This window comes from Nipponia nippon, unplaced genomic scaffold, assembly GCF_047370975.1.
Source record: "Nipponia nippon isolate SJK-2023a ecotype South Korea unplaced genomic scaffold, ASM4737097v1 scaffold_4, whole genome shotgun sequence".
Lineage (NCBI taxonomy): Eukaryota > Metazoa > Chordata > Aves > Pelecaniformes > Threskiornithidae > Nipponia > Nipponia nippon.
This window is the reverse complement of record NW_028262358.1, coordinates 76,063,083-76,083,242: the sequence shown is the minus strand read 5'-3', so window position 1 is coordinate 76,083,242 and position 20,160 is coordinate 76,063,083. Positions and strand designations below refer to the sequence as shown.

The 20,160-nt window shown below is 46.1% G+C and overlaps 2 protein-coding genes across 8 annotated transcripts in view; one reads left to right on the top strand and one right to left on the bottom strand.

The window, feature by feature from the left end:
• ARMC2 (armadillo repeat containing 2) overlaps positions 1 to 2,836 on the top strand; it is a 68,574-nt gene extending 65,738 nt beyond the window's left edge. For all 4 annotated transcript variants that reach the window (XM_087777130.1, XM_087777131.1, XM_087777128.1 and 1 more), the window contains one exon: positions 2,459 to 2,836. In XM_087777130.1, the coding sequence (XP_087633256.1) occupies positions 2,459 to 2,616 (158 nt within the window). In that variant the 3' untranslated portion in view covers positions 2,617 to 2,836. The remainder of the gene's footprint in view (positions 1 to 2,458) is intronic.
• Positions 2,837 to 7,740: 4,904 nt separating this feature from the next.
• SESN1 (sestrin 1) overlaps positions 7,741 to 20,160 on the bottom strand; it is an 85,973-nt gene continuing 73,553 nt past the window's right edge. For 3 of the 4 annotated variants that reach the window (XM_087774283.1, XM_087774286.1, XM_087774284.1), the window contains 9 exons: positions 18,583 to 18,648; positions 17,455 to 17,655; positions 16,301 to 16,483; positions 14,666 to 14,908; positions 13,237 to 13,384; positions 12,270 to 12,382; positions 11,826 to 12,016; positions 11,424 to 11,568; positions 7,741 to 8,864 (listed from right to left, as the gene is read on the bottom strand). In XM_087774283.1, coding sequence (XP_087630409.1) covers positions 8,778 to 8,864; positions 11,424 to 11,568; positions 11,826 to 12,016; positions 12,270 to 12,382; positions 13,237 to 13,384; positions 14,666 to 14,908; positions 16,301 to 16,483; positions 17,455 to 17,655; positions 18,583 to 18,648 — 1,377 coding nt within the window. In that variant the 3' untranslated portion in view covers positions 7,741 to 8,777. Of the gene's footprint in view, positions 8,865 to 11,423; positions 11,569 to 11,825; positions 12,017 to 12,269; positions 12,383 to 13,236; positions 13,385 to 14,665; positions 14,909 to 16,300; positions 16,484 to 17,454; positions 17,656 to 18,582; positions 18,649 to 19,616; positions 19,824 to 20,160 lie in introns of those variants that run through there. The other variant, XM_087774285.1, reaches the window with a different exon arrangement.

Sequence of the window (20,160 nt, the reverse complement as noted above, 5' to 3'; positions counted from 1 at the left end):
TGATCCCAGCAGCCTGAGACGCAGCAGCACTGCTTTCCAGCGGCACCGCTTTCCAGCGGCACTGTCATTTGCCTTCTTTCAGCGGCTCTCAAGTCTCGTGTCGCTTTATTCGCTCAGAGCTCCTGGAGGCTGGTGTTTCCAGGCCCCTGGCAGCAGCTTTGCCTTGCCCGGGTCCCTCAGGAGCAGCAGTGGAGACGAGCCTCTGTCTTGAGAACATTCTTCTGTTGGGTCATTCAGTGAAATCGCCTTTCTCCCCCTCTTTTTCCAGACTTTTCTTCTGCTCACCTTTACCTCCACTATCAAGTCGAGGAGGTTGCTACAACTTGCCAGAGTTGTAGGGATGGGTAGCCCTTGCAGACTAGAGTCTGTACTCTAATTTTCAGCTTCCCCCATAGCCTGCAGACCCAGTCTTGTTCCTGGGCTTGCAGCCAGTTCATACGCTGTTTGGCCAGTACCCAATTTTGCTAGTTTTGAGGAGGGTCGTGGGAAAATTAAATTATCTGAGGATGCACAGCTTGCATGTGGGACGCTGATCCTCAGTGTTACTCACATTCTGCTTTGGGAAATTTACTGTTTTGGTTCAACACTTCAGCTTTTGATCTGGTTTTGACCCCTGTTCTTGTAGGCTGTAATTCCTGACCTCAGTGATTCTGTAAACGTTCAATCAACTTCTGGGGGGCACAGCTGTCTACTAAAAAGGAGAAATGAATCTTGCTCTGTGTTAAAAGACAGTTAATTTAGGTAGAAAAATCATTGCAGGAGGAGGCAAAGCAATTCTCCCTGAAAACAAAAAACATAATTCCTTATCTTCCTCTTCAGGGTCTCCCACTTCTCTGCTGCTGAGATTCATTTTAGATATGTTGGGCTACTGTCCCATTGATAGGACAAGAGCTAATGGGCACAAGTTGCAATAAGAAAAATTCCAATTAAACAGTAGGAAGAGAAGTTCCCGCCATGGCAGGGGTCAAGCACTGGAACAGGCTGCCCAGAAAGGCTGTGGAATCTCCATCCTCAGAGATGTTCAGTACTCAACAGTACATGGACCAGAGCAACCCCTGATCTACGGTGGCTCTGCTCCGGAGGTCCTGTCCAACCTAAATGATCCTGTGATACCATCAAATAGATTGGATGTCTGAGGCTGGATCTTGTCTCTGATTCCAGGGTTTCTTCCTGCAGAGATAGGACATGTCTTCCTTCTTGAAAGAATGGGTTTTCTCTTTTATTTTATTACAGAAAGCCTCTAAATGGCATCTTCTCTTTATGCAGAACCCCTTTTGGAATCTACCTCACAATCAGGATCTCTCTAATTGTGGTAATTTAGAAACACTGTAGTGGCAGAGGAGTCAAGTATTGTGGGCAGTTACTGGTAACTTTCTATGAAATGGAGCCCATCTCCATGCAAGAGTAACGTCGTCTCTTCTTTTATAGCTGTGGCAGCTCAGGCCATATGCTCTGCATAGGCATCTTGGCACTCTTTTAAATGGGAATAGTTGCTGTTTGAGCGTCTCTCTTCTACACAAAGTTTGACTCAAAATGTGGGCAACTGAAGTTTCTCTTCAGCTCCGAGTTGTCTTTTGCCTGCTGTGAATGTGCAGTAAGCTCCCTTACGGAGTTAGTTATTTAACAGACTGTGAATCTGGTGCTCTTTTGTAGTCTAGGACAAAGGTAAGTCACACTGCCCCATTGGGTGCAGGATTGTAGCTTCATTTTGGGTCCATTTGTGGCCTAAAGGCTGTCAAATATCCTTGTGTTAAACGGTATGAACACATTTGTTCAGTATTATCAGTTGTGTTTGTAGGTTCCTGATTCAGGAGCCTGCTTCTGGTTGCAGACTGGTTTCTTTTTTCGCTAAGGGTTTGTTTCTTTGCCACATCCAATGCCAGGCAAAAATGGAGGGGGAATAAGGAGTGATGACTTCCTTTCATTCCTAACATTGCTTGTCTCCATTAAGAGTGTCCTATTATTTTATTTATGAAGTTTGTGAGGAAGGGAGGACATCAGTGATATAGGAACTAGTGTGGTTCAAGTTCTTTAAGTACGATAGTAGATACAGTTTGAAAGAGGCTTCATGACCCAGATTAGCAGAGCAATTTGTGACAGGAAAAATGTAGTTGTAGTTAGATTAGTTGATTACTTACATTAGCAAAGTGGGGTAATGTTAAAACCCAAGTAGTGTCCAGGCTGACAGTCACAGTAAATGCTTGATCTTGGAGCTACACCTGTGAGGTGCGAGAATAAAAGAACCCGCAATACCCTTTTTACTGTTTCACTGACCTTAACATCCTTTTTTTTTCAATTAAATCTAAGTCTCTCAGTGATGCTTAGTTTGTCTTACACATAGAGTTGTTTTTAAGCCAACAACATACACAACTGGTAAGTTGTATGTGCTGTGGTCATAAAATACGTGGTTGGGTATATTTTTATTCAGAACTGATGACGATGTTTTCCTTGATTACAGATGAAGAGCTAGCGTTGGATTACAGCCTCGACAGAGATTTAAGGGACTACCACAAACTATATTGGGAAAGAGAGTTCAAACCTGTGGCAGAAAAACTTCTTGACAGAATTCAAAGCCATCGCTCCTTTCTTCCAGCTGTGACTGTTCCTCCATTTTGATCAGTCTTTTGTGTGTGTGTGTGGTGTAGACTGTACAGCTTTGTAGTTCTAATATACCTGTATGTTGCCATTGGTAAGCATGTTGGAGAACATGGGAAGTTAATTTTAGAAAAGTCAGTAAAGCCTGGCATTTATATACTGGATACTACCTTTTGAGAAGCTTGTATGAAATTTTTGCATGTGTAATTACTTTTTACAGTATATTTGAGCTGATCAAGCAGCTGTTCAGTGTGATTTGTCTATTAATTGCATAGTTTCTTGGCTGGGAAAATGAAACAAAACTATTTGCTGAACTTTTAATTTTTAAAAGGTAAATTACCACTGGGTACCTGAGCCTCAGCGGTACCAAAAATGCTGCGCGCTATGAAAGAATGTTTCATGGCAGGAGCCACACCTTCCCTGCAGGCTTTGACACACTTTTACTTTATATGAAATTCTGCGACAGAGTAACCCAAATGCCGCTGGCGCATTCTGCTGTGTCGTGTCATAAGCTTCACTCTTCAGACTGAATGCCGTCAAGGGGAAAGTTGCTCCCCTTTCCTTTGGAGATCCGCCTTTCTTCTCCTGATACTGTGTGGCTGGGGTATCCCAGGGCCTGCCTTGGTGCTTGGGGGATATAGGTCCAGCTGTGATAGAAAGAGGATTTCTCTGAATTGGGAGTTCACATCTTAAGGCAAAACACCCGTATCCCTGATGTAAGAGAAGATTTCAGCTAGTCTGCTGTGTTCTTCTTGCAGTTGTTCCCACGTTCCCAGGAGCCGCCCGTGTGCCTGTACTTCTCAGACCGTCTTGGCCTGCTTTCTCCCCTGTGCTCGTGTCTCCATCCACGGGGCAAAGACAGCCTCTACATCCTTCACGTTCCTTCTGACTGCTGCTGGCTTGTTTATTGCTCAGTTTTCATCCTTTCAGTGTGTAGAAGTCCCTGCTTTTAGCCCGTGGATGAGCTCAGCAGGTGCATCACTGGCCTCAAGCGTTAACAGTCCAATTAGCTACAGAAAGCTTTACAGACCTGACCTATTTGTCTCTTTTCTGACCCCAGATCACTAAGAATAAACTGCTCTGCAGGGGCTGCCGGCCAGGGTCAGCAGCCTGGCACTGTGCTGCGTGCGCCGGGGGAGCCAGCCTCCAGCCCGGCAATCCCTCAATCCCTGCGGAGAGGCTGGGGGAATTTGTGTTTCTGAGGCAGCAATTCAGAGCTCCCTCCGTGGCAGCGCTGTGCCTTCGGCAGCGCCCGGACCCCTGCTTCCAGGTGAGGAGCCGAAGCGAGGAGGCTGGGAAGTAGAGCCATAGTAGAAGGGCAGGGAAATTTTTTTCCTAGCGTAGGTCCCTGCTTCTACATTCTTGGGGACTTCTTTACTGGTGAAGGGGCAGGGGAGGGGAGATTTCATGGTCCAGGTTTTGGGAGTGGTGAGGAGGAAACTTCAGTGAAGGCAATGAAATTTGCAATGTTCCTTTTGTCCCAGCAGCTCGGGTATTTCTTGTGACCAGCGAGGCTCAGCCCCGCAGTGAAGCGCTTAGGGAGCGCGCGTGGCAGCCTTTATCGCTGCAATCCGCAGGAGAGAACTGCTCAGCAGTTCAGTTTAGTTTGGCTCCAACAACAGCTCTGCTGAGCTCAAAAAGATCTCAATTCTCACTCCTTCTTTTGCCGTTTTAATTTTAGCTGAAGTTGAGGGGGAAGATAAATGGCTTCAAAGCCCCATTTGTTTCTTGGTGGATTTGCTTTTTGGGGGTATTAAACGATGGGTAAGTACTCCCCTGTGGGGAGGGAGCTAGAGGCATTTGTTCTTGGCGTTCACATCAAGGCGAAAGGCAGGCAAACAGCCGGCTGCGTAATGCAGGGTGGGGACGCAGTGGAAAAGGCCTCGTGGCCAAGTCCCGTCAGCAGCTCCGATCAGAACTGACATGGGCCACGTATCTGTCAGGAGGGAGCCTGAAACTGATGTTTTGCTCAGGTGGATATGTAGGCAATTAAGATTTGTTCAAAGAAAATGCTAGTTATGTCAGTCATTACCCATCAAACTGTAAACAAGGGCCTGCAGCGCTGTGTAGCGCGTCCCGCAGCACAGGGCAAATTTGGGTACCCCGTAGCGGAGCACAAAGCGGGGACGGCCACTCTGTGGGAGCTCCGGCCTGCGACTCCACGGGATGGGTAGAGCAAAACCCAGCGGTGGCTCTCGTGGAGCTGCACGGGCCCGTGTCCTTCTCTGAACAAAACTTGCAGGTAACAAGAACGCGCCCCGAAATGCTGAATTTTGGATGTATTCTTAAGGCTTCTTCTACCCTTTTTACAGCGTCCCACGTGGGCCCAGGCAGCAGCCAGCCATTTAGTTGCCTGTGCTGGCGCACACCGTCTCCTTCCGTACGTTGCCTGGCCTTCGGGGCAGGATCCCCGCCTGCGCGGTCACTCGGGGCGAGGTGCCGACGCTCCTGGCGCCCACAACGGCCGAGGTGCGCCAGCTGCTGCTGCCGCGCACCCGGGAGCTGCCGGGCTTTGCAGCCGCAGGCTGAGGCTCTGCAGGAGCCACTCGGGGGCCGCCGGGGCTTACAGCCTGCAGCCAGGGAGGGCAGGGACGGAGGCAGGGCTGTGGCTCCTGCCTCGGGCCCTGGCGTCGTGCACAGCTGCTGCTCTGTGCAGCTGTTGCCGCTTCCATGGAGCACCCGGCCACTTCACCATTTTCTTGTTTTTAAAGACTAACCCTAGCACCGTCTTTGGTTGCCACTGTGCTTCACAGCCTTCCTTGTTCTCTTCTACTTAGGACCACAAACGCCTCAACATTTTTAATGGAAAATCCCCAAACGTTTTCAGGCCCTTCCTCCCAAATAAGTACGTAGCTTTGTGCGTAGTGAGGAGTCTCTGCATGTTGTGGGTAGTGCTCTGTTTGAAAATGTGACCATATGAAGCCACTGACACGCGCGCGCGCACACACGCACGCACGCGCACACACACACGCTCTCTCTCACTCTCTCTCTCACTCTCACACACACTCTCACACTCTCTGCAGCGTTTACTGCTTGAAAAGGGAGGGAGTGCTGGCAGGTAGCTGCAGGTGGCTGGGGAGCGCAGGATGGAAACAGCCAGTTTAGGCTTCTTGGAAAATTTCGTGTCTACCTTTGACACCCCACCCCCCCACCCCCACTCCCAGCAGGAGACTCAGGTGCTGCGGAAACTCCATTTACAGCCTGGGAAGACACTTTTTCTGTGTCCTTAGGCATAGCCTAGCTTTATGATATGCTCTTAGACAGGAAAGTTTTGCTCTGTTTTTGGAACATTAAAAATCCTGTATTTTTAGTTTAGAAGAGGAAACAGCAGATGTTTCCTGTTAGTCACCATTTTTGACAGTTTATTAATCTTTCTCCCCTAGATCTTTTTTAGATATTTTACCTTCTTGGACTATAAGCTTAAAACTGTTCTCAGAGTGTTCTGTAGTAAGAGAAACCAGCCTGAGCTAACTGAGAACCAAGCCAGGGGACAGAAATCTCCATTTAATTCTACGCGTGGGCTAGGGAAAACCAATTTCTTTCCCGCCTTACAAATACGGCTCCTACCTTCCTGTCGGCAGGTAGGAGTTTCTACACTTGAGTGCACTGTAACCCCCGTACAGCCAGCTGTAGGAGCGTGTCCAAAAGAGTTTGTCGCTCCCTCCTGGTGCCTCTTGCCGTGCGTTCCTCAGTCTGACTGCACCGACCTGACCATCCTTCTGCTGCTGTTGGCACCCGCCTATGAAAATCAACAGCCTAATCCAGAACTAAGTTCACTACTGAAGGATTCTAAAACGAGTTTAACTCTCAAAATAACATTTAGACCTAATTATTGAAAATACGTGATCATATAAACGTACTGTTGGAATCTCCAGTCATATCACACCCATTGCCTGTTGTCACAAAAGAGTGAAATGCACCCCTCAAAAGAGAGAAGCAGCAATACGTTCTCTTGAGGTGAACTAATAATTTCGTCAGAGTTCAACGAATTTGATGGAATTTAACGAAGTTTAGCAGGGGGTTGCGCAGGTTCAATAAGTCTGATGGTAAGGTTCACCTTATTAATTACCGCATGGAAGAAACGTACAAAGGAAAAACAAGTGACACTCGAGTTAGAGCGATTGACAGAGAGACCAGGGATGCAAAAGGGTAAGGCGGACCCTCCCGTCGAGTCATGCAGTTCAGGGAGGACCCCCCCCTTACTTTCTAAACTCCTCCTCAGAGAGGAATCTAGGTGCAAACCTAGTCTCAGACATGGTCCACGGTGTATGTCTAAGGGATTATATAAGCAAAATTGATGTAATGTTTCATTAGCATCAATTCAGCGTGCAATTAAAGTTACCCAGACAAAGTTACCATACTATGAGGTTATGTGCAATACTGGTCACTTACCAAAGATCTACTGTTGGCAAAAGGTGTCTCTGCCTCGAGGAGCAACCTTGAGAGGCGGCGCAGCTCACGGGGAGATCACCGCCATGCAGCCTGGCAGGGAGAGCTCACAGGCGGCTCACTTACTTAGGCTGGCATATTTACGGGATAAAGTGGTTGGCTCACAAATGACATGCCATAGAAAAGGTATGCAGGGGACTCCTTGTACCCACAACTTTATTCCTTGATAAATAAATCTTGGAAAAGCCACTCGTTATTCAGGTGTCAACTGCATGATCGGTGTTCCAAGCTCACATGCATCGACCGATGCTCACTGTGCCACTCTGCTCCTTTGTGGGTTTTCAGAGACCAGATTGGAACTAGAGGAGTTCCTGGCCCGGCCGTGAGTCAGGCCTCTACCTCCTTTTGGAGCCCGTCACTAGCCTTAAGTACTGCTAGTTCGGTTAAGGGGTCGAGTGCATCCATCGCACCTGCAAGGAAAGAGAAAACCCCGTACAACAGAGTATGCCTGAAGAGAGGATGGAGGACTACGGGAAAGATGAAATCAGGACTACATGAGAGGTGCTGCTACTATAGTTTTAGTGAAGATCTAAATCTGTTTTTCAAACTTTGTTTTCTGCCACCATTTTAGACTCAGTTGAAAAAGTCATGGTTTGTCATTTTGTTTGCTCAGTTACCGTTTCAAACATTTTAAAATGGCCTGTGAACCAGTAAGAACAGAAGCGTGAAGTTAAACCACACAAAAACGCCAAGAGGAAAAGTTGTTACCTTTATTTAAAAAATACCAATAATACTGACAAATTCAAAAAGCAATTCACACTCATACAAAAGTATCCATGTTCTCCAAAACCACTGTATATTAAACGTCAGCATTTTAATCATGTTTTGATTTACTAAAAATAGATGGTTTTTAGCCTAGTTATTTAAGCAACTGCAAAAATCAGTAAGACCAGCGTTGGGCATGTAATACAGTAGGACTGTTTGGCAGTCTAGAACAACATTCCCGCACCTCGTCCTAGCTCCTCAACGGGTATCGGTTCATCCTTGAGAAACAGGACAAGCAGCTACTCGACGCTTCACGTAGCGAGATCTCTGAAACGCTCCGAGGACTCGAGTCCTCTTCTTTCCATAGGAAGACCATTGCACTTTGGAGCTCACCAAATAATGCTGAACAAATGTCCTGTAGCATTTTAAGGCTAAACTATTTGAGAAAATTGACGGCGATCTTAAAATTATCAGTGTGGACAGCAGAGGTTGAGTTCTGATTTAAAAAGAAAACTAAATAACAAGGCTTTTTTGAAACCACGCACAATAAAGGCTCAGACAATAGCAGTGCTCACTTTCACTTTTAGCTTAACTGGAACAGCCTGTGTCTGTTCACTCCACCAGCACAAATAGCAGCATCAAGATTTTCTAAAATTATTCTCGTAGGGAAAGCAAATGTCATCAAGTCCCACTTCTTTTCACGCTCCAGCTCCCGTAGTATTTGCCTTAACACAAGATCTATATATCTATCATTTGCTATACGGCCACAAGTTCAGAGAGTGTCCCCCGTGCTGTCTAAAGCCAAAATACCATGAGCAGGCAGCACTTCTGCACAACCCTGTCAACTGCCAAGCGTTCGCTGCCGAGTGGCAGCAGTGATATTCCAAGCACGGAAATAGCTGAAACTAAAGGAGTTATGGCACAATGGGCATCTTAACTTATAGCTACCGTTGGTCCTGAGGCTTCGTATCTTCCTCTGCCATACTGCAGCTGCAGAACATTCCAACGTCGACAGGCAGCCGGAGACATCAGGTCATATAGCGAGTAATAGCTCTCAGAGCGTAAAGTAGTTCGGCTTGCATCCGAGCTTCTACCAGAAGCAAATTTACATGGACCTTCGGGAAAGAAAAGAGGTTACGCTTTAACGGCATGCTCACAATAACGTGCTCCAGCGAAAGGAAGTCTGTGGGGCTGTGGTTTTCGTATTAGCGTTTGCAGCAGCAGTGGGGGAGCACTTGGCATTTCAGCTACCCGGGTAATGAGAGCTGCCTGCAAAGCTTGCTTTACAGCAAGCGCCGTGTGCGGTACCGCAGTACAGCGCCGCAACGGGTCACGGGGACACCTAAGCAGGGCCAGGTGCGTAGGAAGAGGGAGTCGTCCTTTGGTAGACCAGCTGGTTTGGCTGAAAAAAACAGACAAGCTTTCAAGCACACAAGCCCTTCTTCAGCAGCAGACTATGCGCAGCTTGAAAATAATTGTTCACATTTAGCTTAAGTTAATCAATTAAAGGCAGAAGGGTGGTTGGTACCTGCGGAGCAGAGGGGGCTGCTAGCAAAGGAAGAGGTGATAAGGTTGTTTGCCCCTGTGGGACGGAGAGAGAAACACACAGGTAATGGTCGATCTGCTGGAGGGCAGGAAGGCCCTGCAGAGGCACCTGGGCAGCCTGGACCGATGGGCCGGGGCCAACTGCATGAGGTTCAACAAGGCTCAGTGCCGGGTCCTGCACTTGGGTCACAACAACCCCATGCAACGCTACAGGCTGGGGGAGGAGTGGCTGGAGAGCTGCCTGGCGGAAAAGGACCTGGGGGCGTTGGTTGACAGCCACCTGAACATGAGCCAGCAGTGTGCTCAGGTGGCCAACAAGGCCAATGGCATCCTGGCTTGTAGCAGGAATAGCGTGGCCAGCAGGACCAGGGAGGTGATAGTGCCCCTGTGCTCGGCACTGGTGAGGCCGCACCTCGAGTACTGGGTTCAGTTTTGGGCCCCTCACTCCAAGAAGGACATGGAGGTGCTGGAGCGTGTCCAGAGGAGGGCAACGAAGTTGGTGAAGGGTTTGGAGCACAAGTCTTATGAGGAGCGGCTGAGGGAACTGGGGTTGTTTAGCCTGGAGAAGAGGAGGCTGAGGGGAGACCTTATTGCTCTCTACAACTACCTGAAAGGAGGCTGTAGTGAGGTGGGGGTCGGTCTCTTCTCCCTAGTAACAAGTGATAGGACGAGAGGAAACAGCCTCAAGCTGCACCAGGGGAAGTTTAGGTTGGATATTAGGAAAAACTTCTTCACTGAAAGGGTAGTCAGGCACTGGAACAGGCTGCCCAGGGAAGTGGTTGAGTCCCCATCCCTGGAGGTATTTAAAAGAAGTGTAGACGTGGTGCTTAGGAACGTGGTCTAGTGGTGGAGTTGGCAGTGCTAGGTTAATGGTTGGACTCGATGATCTTAAAGGTCTTTTCCAACCTAAATGACTCTATGATTCTATGATAATTATGACCTGAAAAACATGGAGTGGTTAGCTGAGATGAAGCACAAGAAAAATTGTAACATGCCATAAAAACATTATCTTTTCTGAGATAGAGGTGTTCAGTAGCTACCAGAGGTAAGAATTTTCATTCCCCAGCTCATCGCCTCAGTGTCTTTACTGTACTTCTTTGAGGATGAGATCAGAAACCATGTGGGGAAGGGGCTGAAAAGTATTCTCTCACTGACTGCAGGTTGGCTGTGAGTTTGTTCTGGCACGTAACGGCTGTGCGTAGTTTCATTCGCATGATTTCCATGAGGATGGATGGTGATTGCATTCAGTGACACATACATGTACAATCCTTGGATTTTGACGGCTATGGAGAAGCAAAGTTTTGGGCTTTAAAGGAGGATTTGTGTGCCTGAAAAGCTCGTCTCTATCAGTTAGTCTAACCAAAACAAACATACGTAGTATTTTACTTGAACAACCTTAAATCATTGCAGTTATAGTATCCCTATTATAACTAGGTATCTCTAAACTATTTTCGTAAGGAGCTTAGCAAGAAATAGAGCCTCTGATGATATGAACACTGATTAAGGCACATGTATGTTTCAGCGCTATAGCAGCATTCATTTTAAGTGAGGCCTAAAAATATTTTTCCAAGGAGAAACTAGAGGACGTGAACTCGATGGAGTAGACATCCGAGAGTTAACAGCAAGAAACACTACTGGGAGGTGCAAATTCAGACTATAACCCAGCAGCGGGACTTTAGGCTTTAACACGAGTAACTGCTTTGGGGCGACTCGCACTAAAAATGACGGTAGGACTGCGAAGACCTTGGGCCAGCCGGCAAGCTGCTGCAGGTCTGAGGCCAAGGGATGGATCTCGCCTCCTGTCCCTGCCTCTCTGGGACACAGGCAGCACCAGCTGACAGCAGAGGAGAAAGCTGCCGTCGAGGTGAAGCTGTCCCATTTGCACGTCTAACCTCCCCATACAGTTCAGAGCTCGCACAGTCCATGTCAGCTGTTAGCTAGCAAACATGCAGTAGGAAAAGAAAAATTATTTCAGCCTGGGAAGTACTACACCTCCTAAGGAATTTACTGAACGTGAGCAGAATCCCGGGAACATCAGCTAAAGCTTAAATGCTAGCTGGGTAGCTGTGGCTGTTAGCACGGCAAACGGATCTACCGCCCGCGTCCCTCAGCACGCACGCGAACGGTACCTTCTCAGAGTGTTCAAACTGCCTCCAGAAGCTATCATACATTCTTTTTGTGGTCTTTTCAGGAGTGCAAACCACAGTCTTGATATAAACTTTAAAGCTGCGGTCCAACAACTGATTAATTTCACCATAGTCATAATCATCGTATCTGTTCGGAATTGAAAGAAAAACACTTTCATTTTCAAGAAGTTATTTTACTGGCATTGTTTCTAAGTTCCTACGGCAAAATAAATTATTGTGTAACTTGTACCACTACTGGCCCTTCCCCATAAATAAAAATATGTTTAAAAATACATACATGTTTGCTTAATAAATAGCTTTGCTTCAGTCTGAGAAAGAAAGAAAAAAAAAAAAAGCCAATGCTAACAAGTCTGATGTATATAGAACAAAAGTAGTAAAACTGACCTTATTCCAAACATACAATGAATATAGTTCCAAATAGCTCGTCTTAGCATTGAGGTATCCACATCTTTGTGCATGGCCATTGTGTTGTAAGTCAGATTATAAGCAATATGAAACTTCTCATCAAGCAGTTGTCCCACATCTGGGTAAAGACGATTAACCAAGGAATAGCCATGGTCTTCCCAGGAATAATCCTTAGAGTAAGTAAAAATGCAGAATGGAGCATTTCAGAAAGGAACTTGTGAAGACCTAGTGCTTTAACGTAATTTATTTCAGGGCAGATAATCCGGGGGGGCGGGGCTGGTGGTGGTGGTGTTCACTTGCTTGCTTTAAGCCTGCTCATCCGTGGGGCAGTAAGTTACAGCACAGCCATTTCCAGGTTTGGTATTTGGCACAACAAACAGATCGCGCACTAAGCCTCCTGATAGCAGCCCCCATCCTTGTTACCTGAACACGAAAGGTGGGCACGTGCATTCCGTGTCTGGAGAAGTCTTTGTAACCATAGCTGGTATCCTCAAAGTGACGAGACACATCTCTGGCTGGTGCCGATTCTTCATCTTCTGTTAATTTCAAACAGAATTTCACACAATTTCAGTAAGAACAAACGGGAAGCGTGCTAGTGGAACTCTTACAGAAGAATGGCGAGTCTCTGTGCTTTTTAAATAAACACACAGTTTCACTGGATTACCCGTATTAAAATTCCCTGGTACAGCTCAGCGTGACCGCAACTATGGTTTTGAGAGGCAACTCCATGAAAAACACTCACATTCTTTCTTACAGACAAACATCTTTTTCTCCCTCCTTTTATGTACCAGCCTTCATTCTGTCTCCCAAGTCTAGGGGACACTTTGCTCCTAACTCAAGGGGTCTGTAAAAACGTCAAGGGAAAATCTGCTTTGGAACAGAGAGCTTATTAAAAAAAGAGACCCCTAAGGCTTCCATGCCAAGTTTATTTTAGAGGAAACTCTGTTGAAGAGCCCACAACAACCCTAAGCTTGTAACAGATGAAGTATTATCTCACAGTCATCTGAAAAGTCATGTTTCATCCACTTAAATAGCTAAGTGTGTTAAGGACTTCTTTTTACCATGTCTTGTGAGATGCTTAAATCTCTCGTGAAGCTTTTAAATCTCTCAAGAGAGAGATTCCATTTCTGTTGGAAAGTTCTATTAAACATAATATTGGTCAGTGAGCGTTACGGTGTGTTTGAGAAAAGCCACAAATCTTGGCACTACTTTGCTTTTAAGTGTTTCTGGAAGAAAACGAGGCACCCTTAATCTTGATCCCTTCAAAGAAATGGTAACGTTTTTGAGACAGCTAATAACACCTTTTTTTCCTTTTGCGGCAGTAAGTATTTCTTCAAGTGATTTGGAAAAGTCTAAATAAATAAATATACACACACTACATCTGTTCTACCTGAAGAACACACGAACATGCTTTCTCTCTTCTCTCTTTCAAAACGTGTAGCCATCTCTTCTTGGCTGGCTTCCTCTTCATCTCTACACTCCTGTAGCTGCTTCATTTTCTCCATAAGAGCTTCAACTTCACAGACAGACTCTGTAGACTTGAAAAGGAGAGAAAAACGTTTCGTTTCCATGTAACAAGAACTGACAATGACGGCAGAAATCATCAAGCCAGAAAATTTAAACGCAAGCTATGTCCTTCATTTACATCTTTAAATACTGACTTTTCAAGGAAAACAGTTCTGGAAAGAAATCTGTACTGACCCAACAGTTCACATTTAGTCATCACCTTTTCTCAATTAGATCCCTCATATTTTTAGCATATATTAAGAATCACGACTTTTTGGAACAAGTGGTTCTCACGCTGAAATTAATTTCTCTTACTTAATCTAAATGTTCAACAACTGAAAAACAAGGAGCTGTAACAGAAATTCTGATAGAGGAAGTAACCACAATTTACTACCTAACTGTATTTTTCTCCTTCTCTGCTCACAGAGAAGAAACATATTGAAGGAAAAAGGAACAGGGAGTGTAAATGCAGATTTAATGAAGCCTCAAAGGAAAGCTAGTGCAAGATAATCTTATTTCACAGGAGCCGTTTTAACACCACAACACACTATTAATTCTGTATCTGGTCTTGTAAAAATCCATCAGTGCAAAGCAAAATAGAGTTATCTTTAATTTATACAGTTCTGCCCCTTTCTTCTCTGCCTTTTGCAGTTTGCTCCTTCAGAGAACCAGCAAGCTCCATCAGACAAAATTTAAATGCCACCCACACCATTGCAGTAAAGTCTCACAGGCAAGGAACCTGCGCTGAAAATACCCTGTTATCGCTATTCTTAAACCAACGCATAGTTCACATCATGCTTTTCACTAACTAGAAGCAAGTACAGATCAGTGCGCGTAACTGCTGCAGGCAGGAAATACTCCTTTAGAGACGGAGTCATAAAATTGTGAATGATCTGTTGTGTGGTGTATCACAAACACGTCAAGGCAACAAAGTCAAAGACCAGAATCAAAGGAAGAGCCAACTTTCCACCGCACCCATGGAAAAAAGCACTCCTGGCCACTGCTGCCCAGGACGCGTATCATGAACTAGCTGAGGCCAGGAGTCATCTCAGTTTGCCTATATGAATGACAAGAGACCAAAAAAATAAGACAACTGAGAGCCTGTATCTTTGCCTCTCCCTTCAGTAACCTCCCCCAGCTTAGCAGTGTCATTTCAGCTTCTCCTAAACGTATCTTTTCAACTGGTTAGCCCTCACCTGGATTAGGCTAATCAATCCCACTCTCACTGAACGAAAAGAGACGGGCATCCTCCGTGTATGAAGTTTACAAAGAAACTACTACTATTGAAAGAGATTGTTCAGACAGCTACTTACTGGAATACTTCCAGTTGGGCTGGCGTGAATTTCATCCGCCCCGTGGTAACCATTTGTAATATCGCATATGCAATAGTTACCGACAGAAGGGGGCCTGAAGGTGTGACCACCTTCGCAGTCGATCTCCGGGCTGATTCCACAACCGAACGTGAAGGAAGCAAGGGAGTGGTACTGTGTAAGGAGGACGACCGCGTGGATCAGCTCTGCCAGGGACCAGCTGTTCTCTTCAGTCTTCAAAAGTTGCTTTAAAAATAATGCAAGACGAAAATATTAATTTTGAACTCATTCAAATGATCCCACCTTAATGCAGTTTATCAACACCTTTCTTTACCAGATAAAATTATTTTTCCAAAGTCCGTAATTGCTTCCTAGCTCTCTGCTGCCATTAGTGCGCTCAGTGTCCCGTTACCAGGTTACCTGCCAGCCACGGACTCGTGTGGTTAAGCCACACAGGAGACGCCTTCCCTCCCCTCTCTGGCCCTCAGCTACTGAATCAGTTGGGGTTTCTATTTTGCACCATATGGTTTGTACTGAGGCCAGGCCGACCTGCATTGCAATTTCACACCTCTGATGAAGATGCAACCGCAACAGTCACATGCTGCTTCAACTGGTCTTTACAGTCTCAGAAAACCCTGGCAACTCCTCGCGGATCAGCTGTGTAAAAACCTGGCATCAGGGCCGGGCTCCCTCCATCTTGTCCCTGTGGGTGGAATGCTCCACATTTGACAAGAAGCTTCAAACCCCAAACTTCCCCTTCAGGCAGGAAAGTGTGGGAGGTTTGGGGCCTTCTGGCAGAGCGCGCGCCCTCCCCCCCAGCCCAGCGTCCTGCCTCCCAGCAGGACCTGCCACCGCCTCCCAGCAGGACCTGCCACCGCCTCCCAGCAGGACCTGCTCCACCTGGCAGACAGTGCCAAGAAAGCCCCAGCGCCCGCTTCCTCCTTGCTACGGGTAAAGAGAAGAGCAGAGGAGGACGAGTTGCTCCAGTAACCACGGCCAGGCCCGGGGCAGGCATGCCCCTGTCTCGAGAGCTGCCGTCGCTGCACACATGCTGCACGCACCCTCGAAGCCGGCTGATGCGGGCAGCCCTCAGTGGAGGGGGCAGCAGAAGCAGCCGCTTGGTGGCTTGCTGGGGCTGTGGTCCTGGCTGGCTTGTCCCACCACCGCTCCCCTGGGCTGCTCTGCCAGCCTGCTCCCTCCAACCCAGCCCGAAAACCAAGCATTTGAACCAGCAGCAACTGAGACAAAGATGCAGTGATTGATGTTCTGCCTAACCTCCGGCAGCATCTCGGAAATGCTCAGGGGGTTCTGGCTACTGAAAGCACCCGACTTAAGGAAGTGCACATCTGAGCACATCGTCATCGCACCAACAGAATTCCGACATGACAACTCTGAAATGGCACTGTGTTGTACATTCAATTTGTTACTCACTTAAGACCAGTTATGATCATGTTAGTTTTACAAGGGCAGAAGTGATATGATATCATCCAGTAGCACAGTGATATAACGCTGAAATGAAAGTCAGTAACACAGAACATCTTTCATCCTTTCTGGCTCTTAACCCTAAGAATCTGTGACTGCATTACTGAAGAAAAAAAAATAAAAGGCTACATTCACATTACTCCATGAAAGACTTACCTCGATATGTTCCTTGGTGATAAGCCAGGGTCGGTGAGCCAACATTTTGTTCAGTTCTCCTAAATTTTGCAGTTTTTGAGGTGCATTTTCCAGACCATTCAACCATTTAGGGTCTCCACCAACATGAAGGAAGTCATTCACATGGAGGTTAACAAGGTAAGAGCACTGATGTCGTGCCGCAGCCTAGAAAGGAAAACACAGTTGTGATACACAAAACAATGACAGTAAGTTAGTGCTTTATGACAAATACCATAACTCATCATTTCTTCAAAATATTCAAGAATCAGACTTGCAGTGATCAAAGGCTGAAGTAAAAAAAAAATTAACACATCAGCCTGTGTTTTGAAAAACCAGTTTTGATTATTGTTCTCACAACATAAATATTCCTCATTCATATACATTATAACTATGCTGGCTACAGGTGCAACATGCCTATATCCAGGGAGACGTGCAGGCATAGATTTATTGTATGTCCTGAAGCAAGTAATCCATACTGCATAGTACTCTCCAGTGGGGAAGAAGCAAGGCTGCCTCTAGGTGAATCTTTACCAGCAAAAGCAGGTTTTAGAACGCATACAGCAAGAGAGACTAAGGGCAGCTTTTCAGCAAAGAACAGACCCAGTATCGTTTATTCAAACAGTAATACTTTCCCCATCAAATTAAGACACAGCCCAAGACTTTAATTCAGCTTCAGCAAGCAAAGATCATTGAACTGGCAGACTGGAAATTATGAAATCAACCACTTCTGGCAGGAAACTTGCTTAGAATTTAGAGATTCAGCAACGGATAATGGGACAGGCTACTGAGTTAGTGGGAGGTGTACTCGACAGGACACACGCACAAACAAGCTCTTCTGAAAAGCAGTTTCTGAGATACTAAGGAAACCAAAAATAAACAATTGTCTTATTTTTATAACAGATTTTTTCCTCCCTCTTTCTCACAATCCTACCAAAACTATGAACAGAAAAGTACTGGTCTTATGAAACAATTTGTAAACCAGACACAAACAAACCTACTCTGCTTTTCCCCTTCGCTCCTGATGAAATGCCTTTCCAACTAGAAACTGCAAAACACGGTAATAACTGCTATTCAACAAGACCAGAGATTGTTGCCAAAGCGGCTGTTTCTGCTTGCTGCTTTATGTTCCAGCATACCATTATCCCGATGTAGTGTCGGTAATGAAGCGGGAGAGGACCATCCATTTGCAGTAGATAGTGCTGAGTTTTTAGAAAGCTTTCAAGATACTGTGGGTGGAAAACCATCACCAAGGTAACATTGTCCAATCGGCCCAGCGTAGCAAAAGAATCTGCAAACAGCGCGTGCATCATGGCGTCTTCGTTTCCCACTTGAATCGTCTGATTGAACAGAAAGAGCAATTACCAATATTGTCTAAGAAGTACCACTAAAATAGTAAATAAATATACTACCACAGCACGCAGAGGCCCCAGTGAAAGGAATTATATTATAAATCTGTTAATGGCATTAAATCAGTGCACATACGGCAAGGCACATAAAATCCCTTTAATACCTCTCATTTAGGAGATCACAAGTGGGTATATCAGCAAAAGGAGATTTTGGGCTTTACACTTTCTCCTGTACAACACTGACTTCTCATTTTTAACTGTCTCACCTTCACTTTCTTGAATGCCCCAAATTGATCTAACTTAGCTTATTATAACAAAAAAAAGCTAATTGAATAATCGTTTTTACTAAGGGAAAAAGAAGGAAAGAAGTAAAAAGCCAGCTAAGATGACAAGAGAGAGAAATAAAAGGAAATTGAAACTTAAGGCTCTAAAATTCCTAGAAGATCACAGGCGTATTACTAACTCTTCCTCTGCTCCAAATTCTCTTACCAGACGATGAGGAGAGAGGCACCATAAATGCTCAGCCACAGTACTCTGAAGCTTCTCAGGTTATACAGAATGGTAGAGGTAGCTCAAGAAAAAGCAACCCCAGAGCAGGGGGGCAGGTGCCTTGTGGACCAGTAGGAAATTACATCCGGACGTTCACAAGGAAACAGACACACTTAAAGAAAACAGTATTGGGTTTCTCCTAGGCTAGATAGCAGTACGGGAGGGGTCATAACTATTCCAAAGCTCCCCAGGGCTCTCACTGCTTCTGTACACTAGAACTGTGGCCAAAGTCTCACCAGGACTGAATGTGATCACAACTGAAAATGTTTTGCAGCTCAGCAGCTGTCCTGAAACCAAATGTGGGTTACTACTAAAAGCGTGTTCCTTAAAAGCATAAAGTTCACTGTGTACTTGAAAACACTACCACACCTCCTTCTCGGGGATGAATCTGCTTGGTCCGTGTCCCAGTGGTCTAGGAATTCTTATTCCAAGTTCCTAGAAAAGAAAATTACACCATCTCAGCATTTAGTTATAAACAGCTTTTTAGCTGTGGTTGCAGGAAAGAAGACTTCTCCATTCAGAGCTGGGCTTATTTGGGTACTCGTGGTACTCTTACATGGGCACTTTTATTAGTACCATTTGTACAAATGCAAATCATTTTTTCTACAAGTGCTTTATAATTAGCCACACTTGTTTACAGTGTACTGCCCCACTCCAGCAACAAAAAATTCAACAACAAAGGCTCTGCCAACCGAAGAAAACACACACAAATTTATATGCACACACACACGACAACCTGGTTCACAGAAAATTCTGCATAAAGCATATTTTGGCAGGGTGTCCAGGACAAGGAGTTCAGTACATAGCTGGCTGCTGTGTGGTTATGCCACTGATACAAAATGAGACTGATGTGTGTGTGTACATCCGCAGTATGCCAGCACATAACACTCTGTGCATCTGTCAGGAAATGAAACAGCTGTAAGCCTAATCAGATTTCTTTTTCCAAACCTCAAAGAGCTCTTAAACTGCTCAAAGTACCTGATCTACATTTGCATCTGCTTTCTTTTCAAGATAGGATAAAAAACTATTCACGTTGGGAGGGAGGGAGGGGATTTTGCTCAATCAGAACAGCAGCAGCCACATCCTTGCACACACTTCTGCGGACATACTGCCTTGCAGGTAGGAGGGAGGCTGGATACCCCTCCAGCAGTTCGCTACTTGCCCTCTCCCTCAGCTAGACAAAGCTTTCTGCCAGGCCTACGGCACCCTGGGCCCTTCGTGCAGCCCAGGAGCAAACTGCATAAAAGACGTGGGTGCGTTTGTGTCCTGCCTGTTAAACCGTTCCCTTTGGACGGGTGGGAGCCATGGGTTCAAGGGCAGCTTCTGTGTTTGGCACGGAGCAGCCCTCAGAGAAGGCACAGCAGGGTCCATGGAGCATGGACCAAAGCAGGACACGGACTCACCTCACACATCCACACGTGTGTGATGCCCACCTCCCCATTGCTACCGAGGCTCACTCCTTCACGTGCGCAGGACTCACTCCCAACAAGCTCTCCTGAGGGGATTTCGCCTCAGCCAGCAGCATGGCTTCCCCAGGAAAGATTGGAGCCTTGCCACCCGAAGCAGCTCCCAACAGGGCAGCTGATGGCGCGGTGCTCTGCCAGATGGAGGGAGACCTGGGATTAAAGCTGGTGATGGAGCTGAGTGCTAAACACTAGGCTATATATAAACTAATGGTTTGGGCTCCTTACCTGTTCACTCTCCCCCCAGTCATCTTTTAAAACATATCCACTGCCTCCGTTCCACAGCCCAAACCACTCATTTTCTAATGATACCAACCCCATCCAGGTTCTCAGCTGGCTTTAGATGAATAAATACCATGTATTGAGCCAGTTCAGGCCACACAGAGCAGAGGGGCATCTTCAGCTGTTTTAGGCTGCAAGAGCAAATGAAGCCCCTAAAAGCCGCCTGCCAAATGCGGTTTTTAACTTTGCTACATTTTCCCCA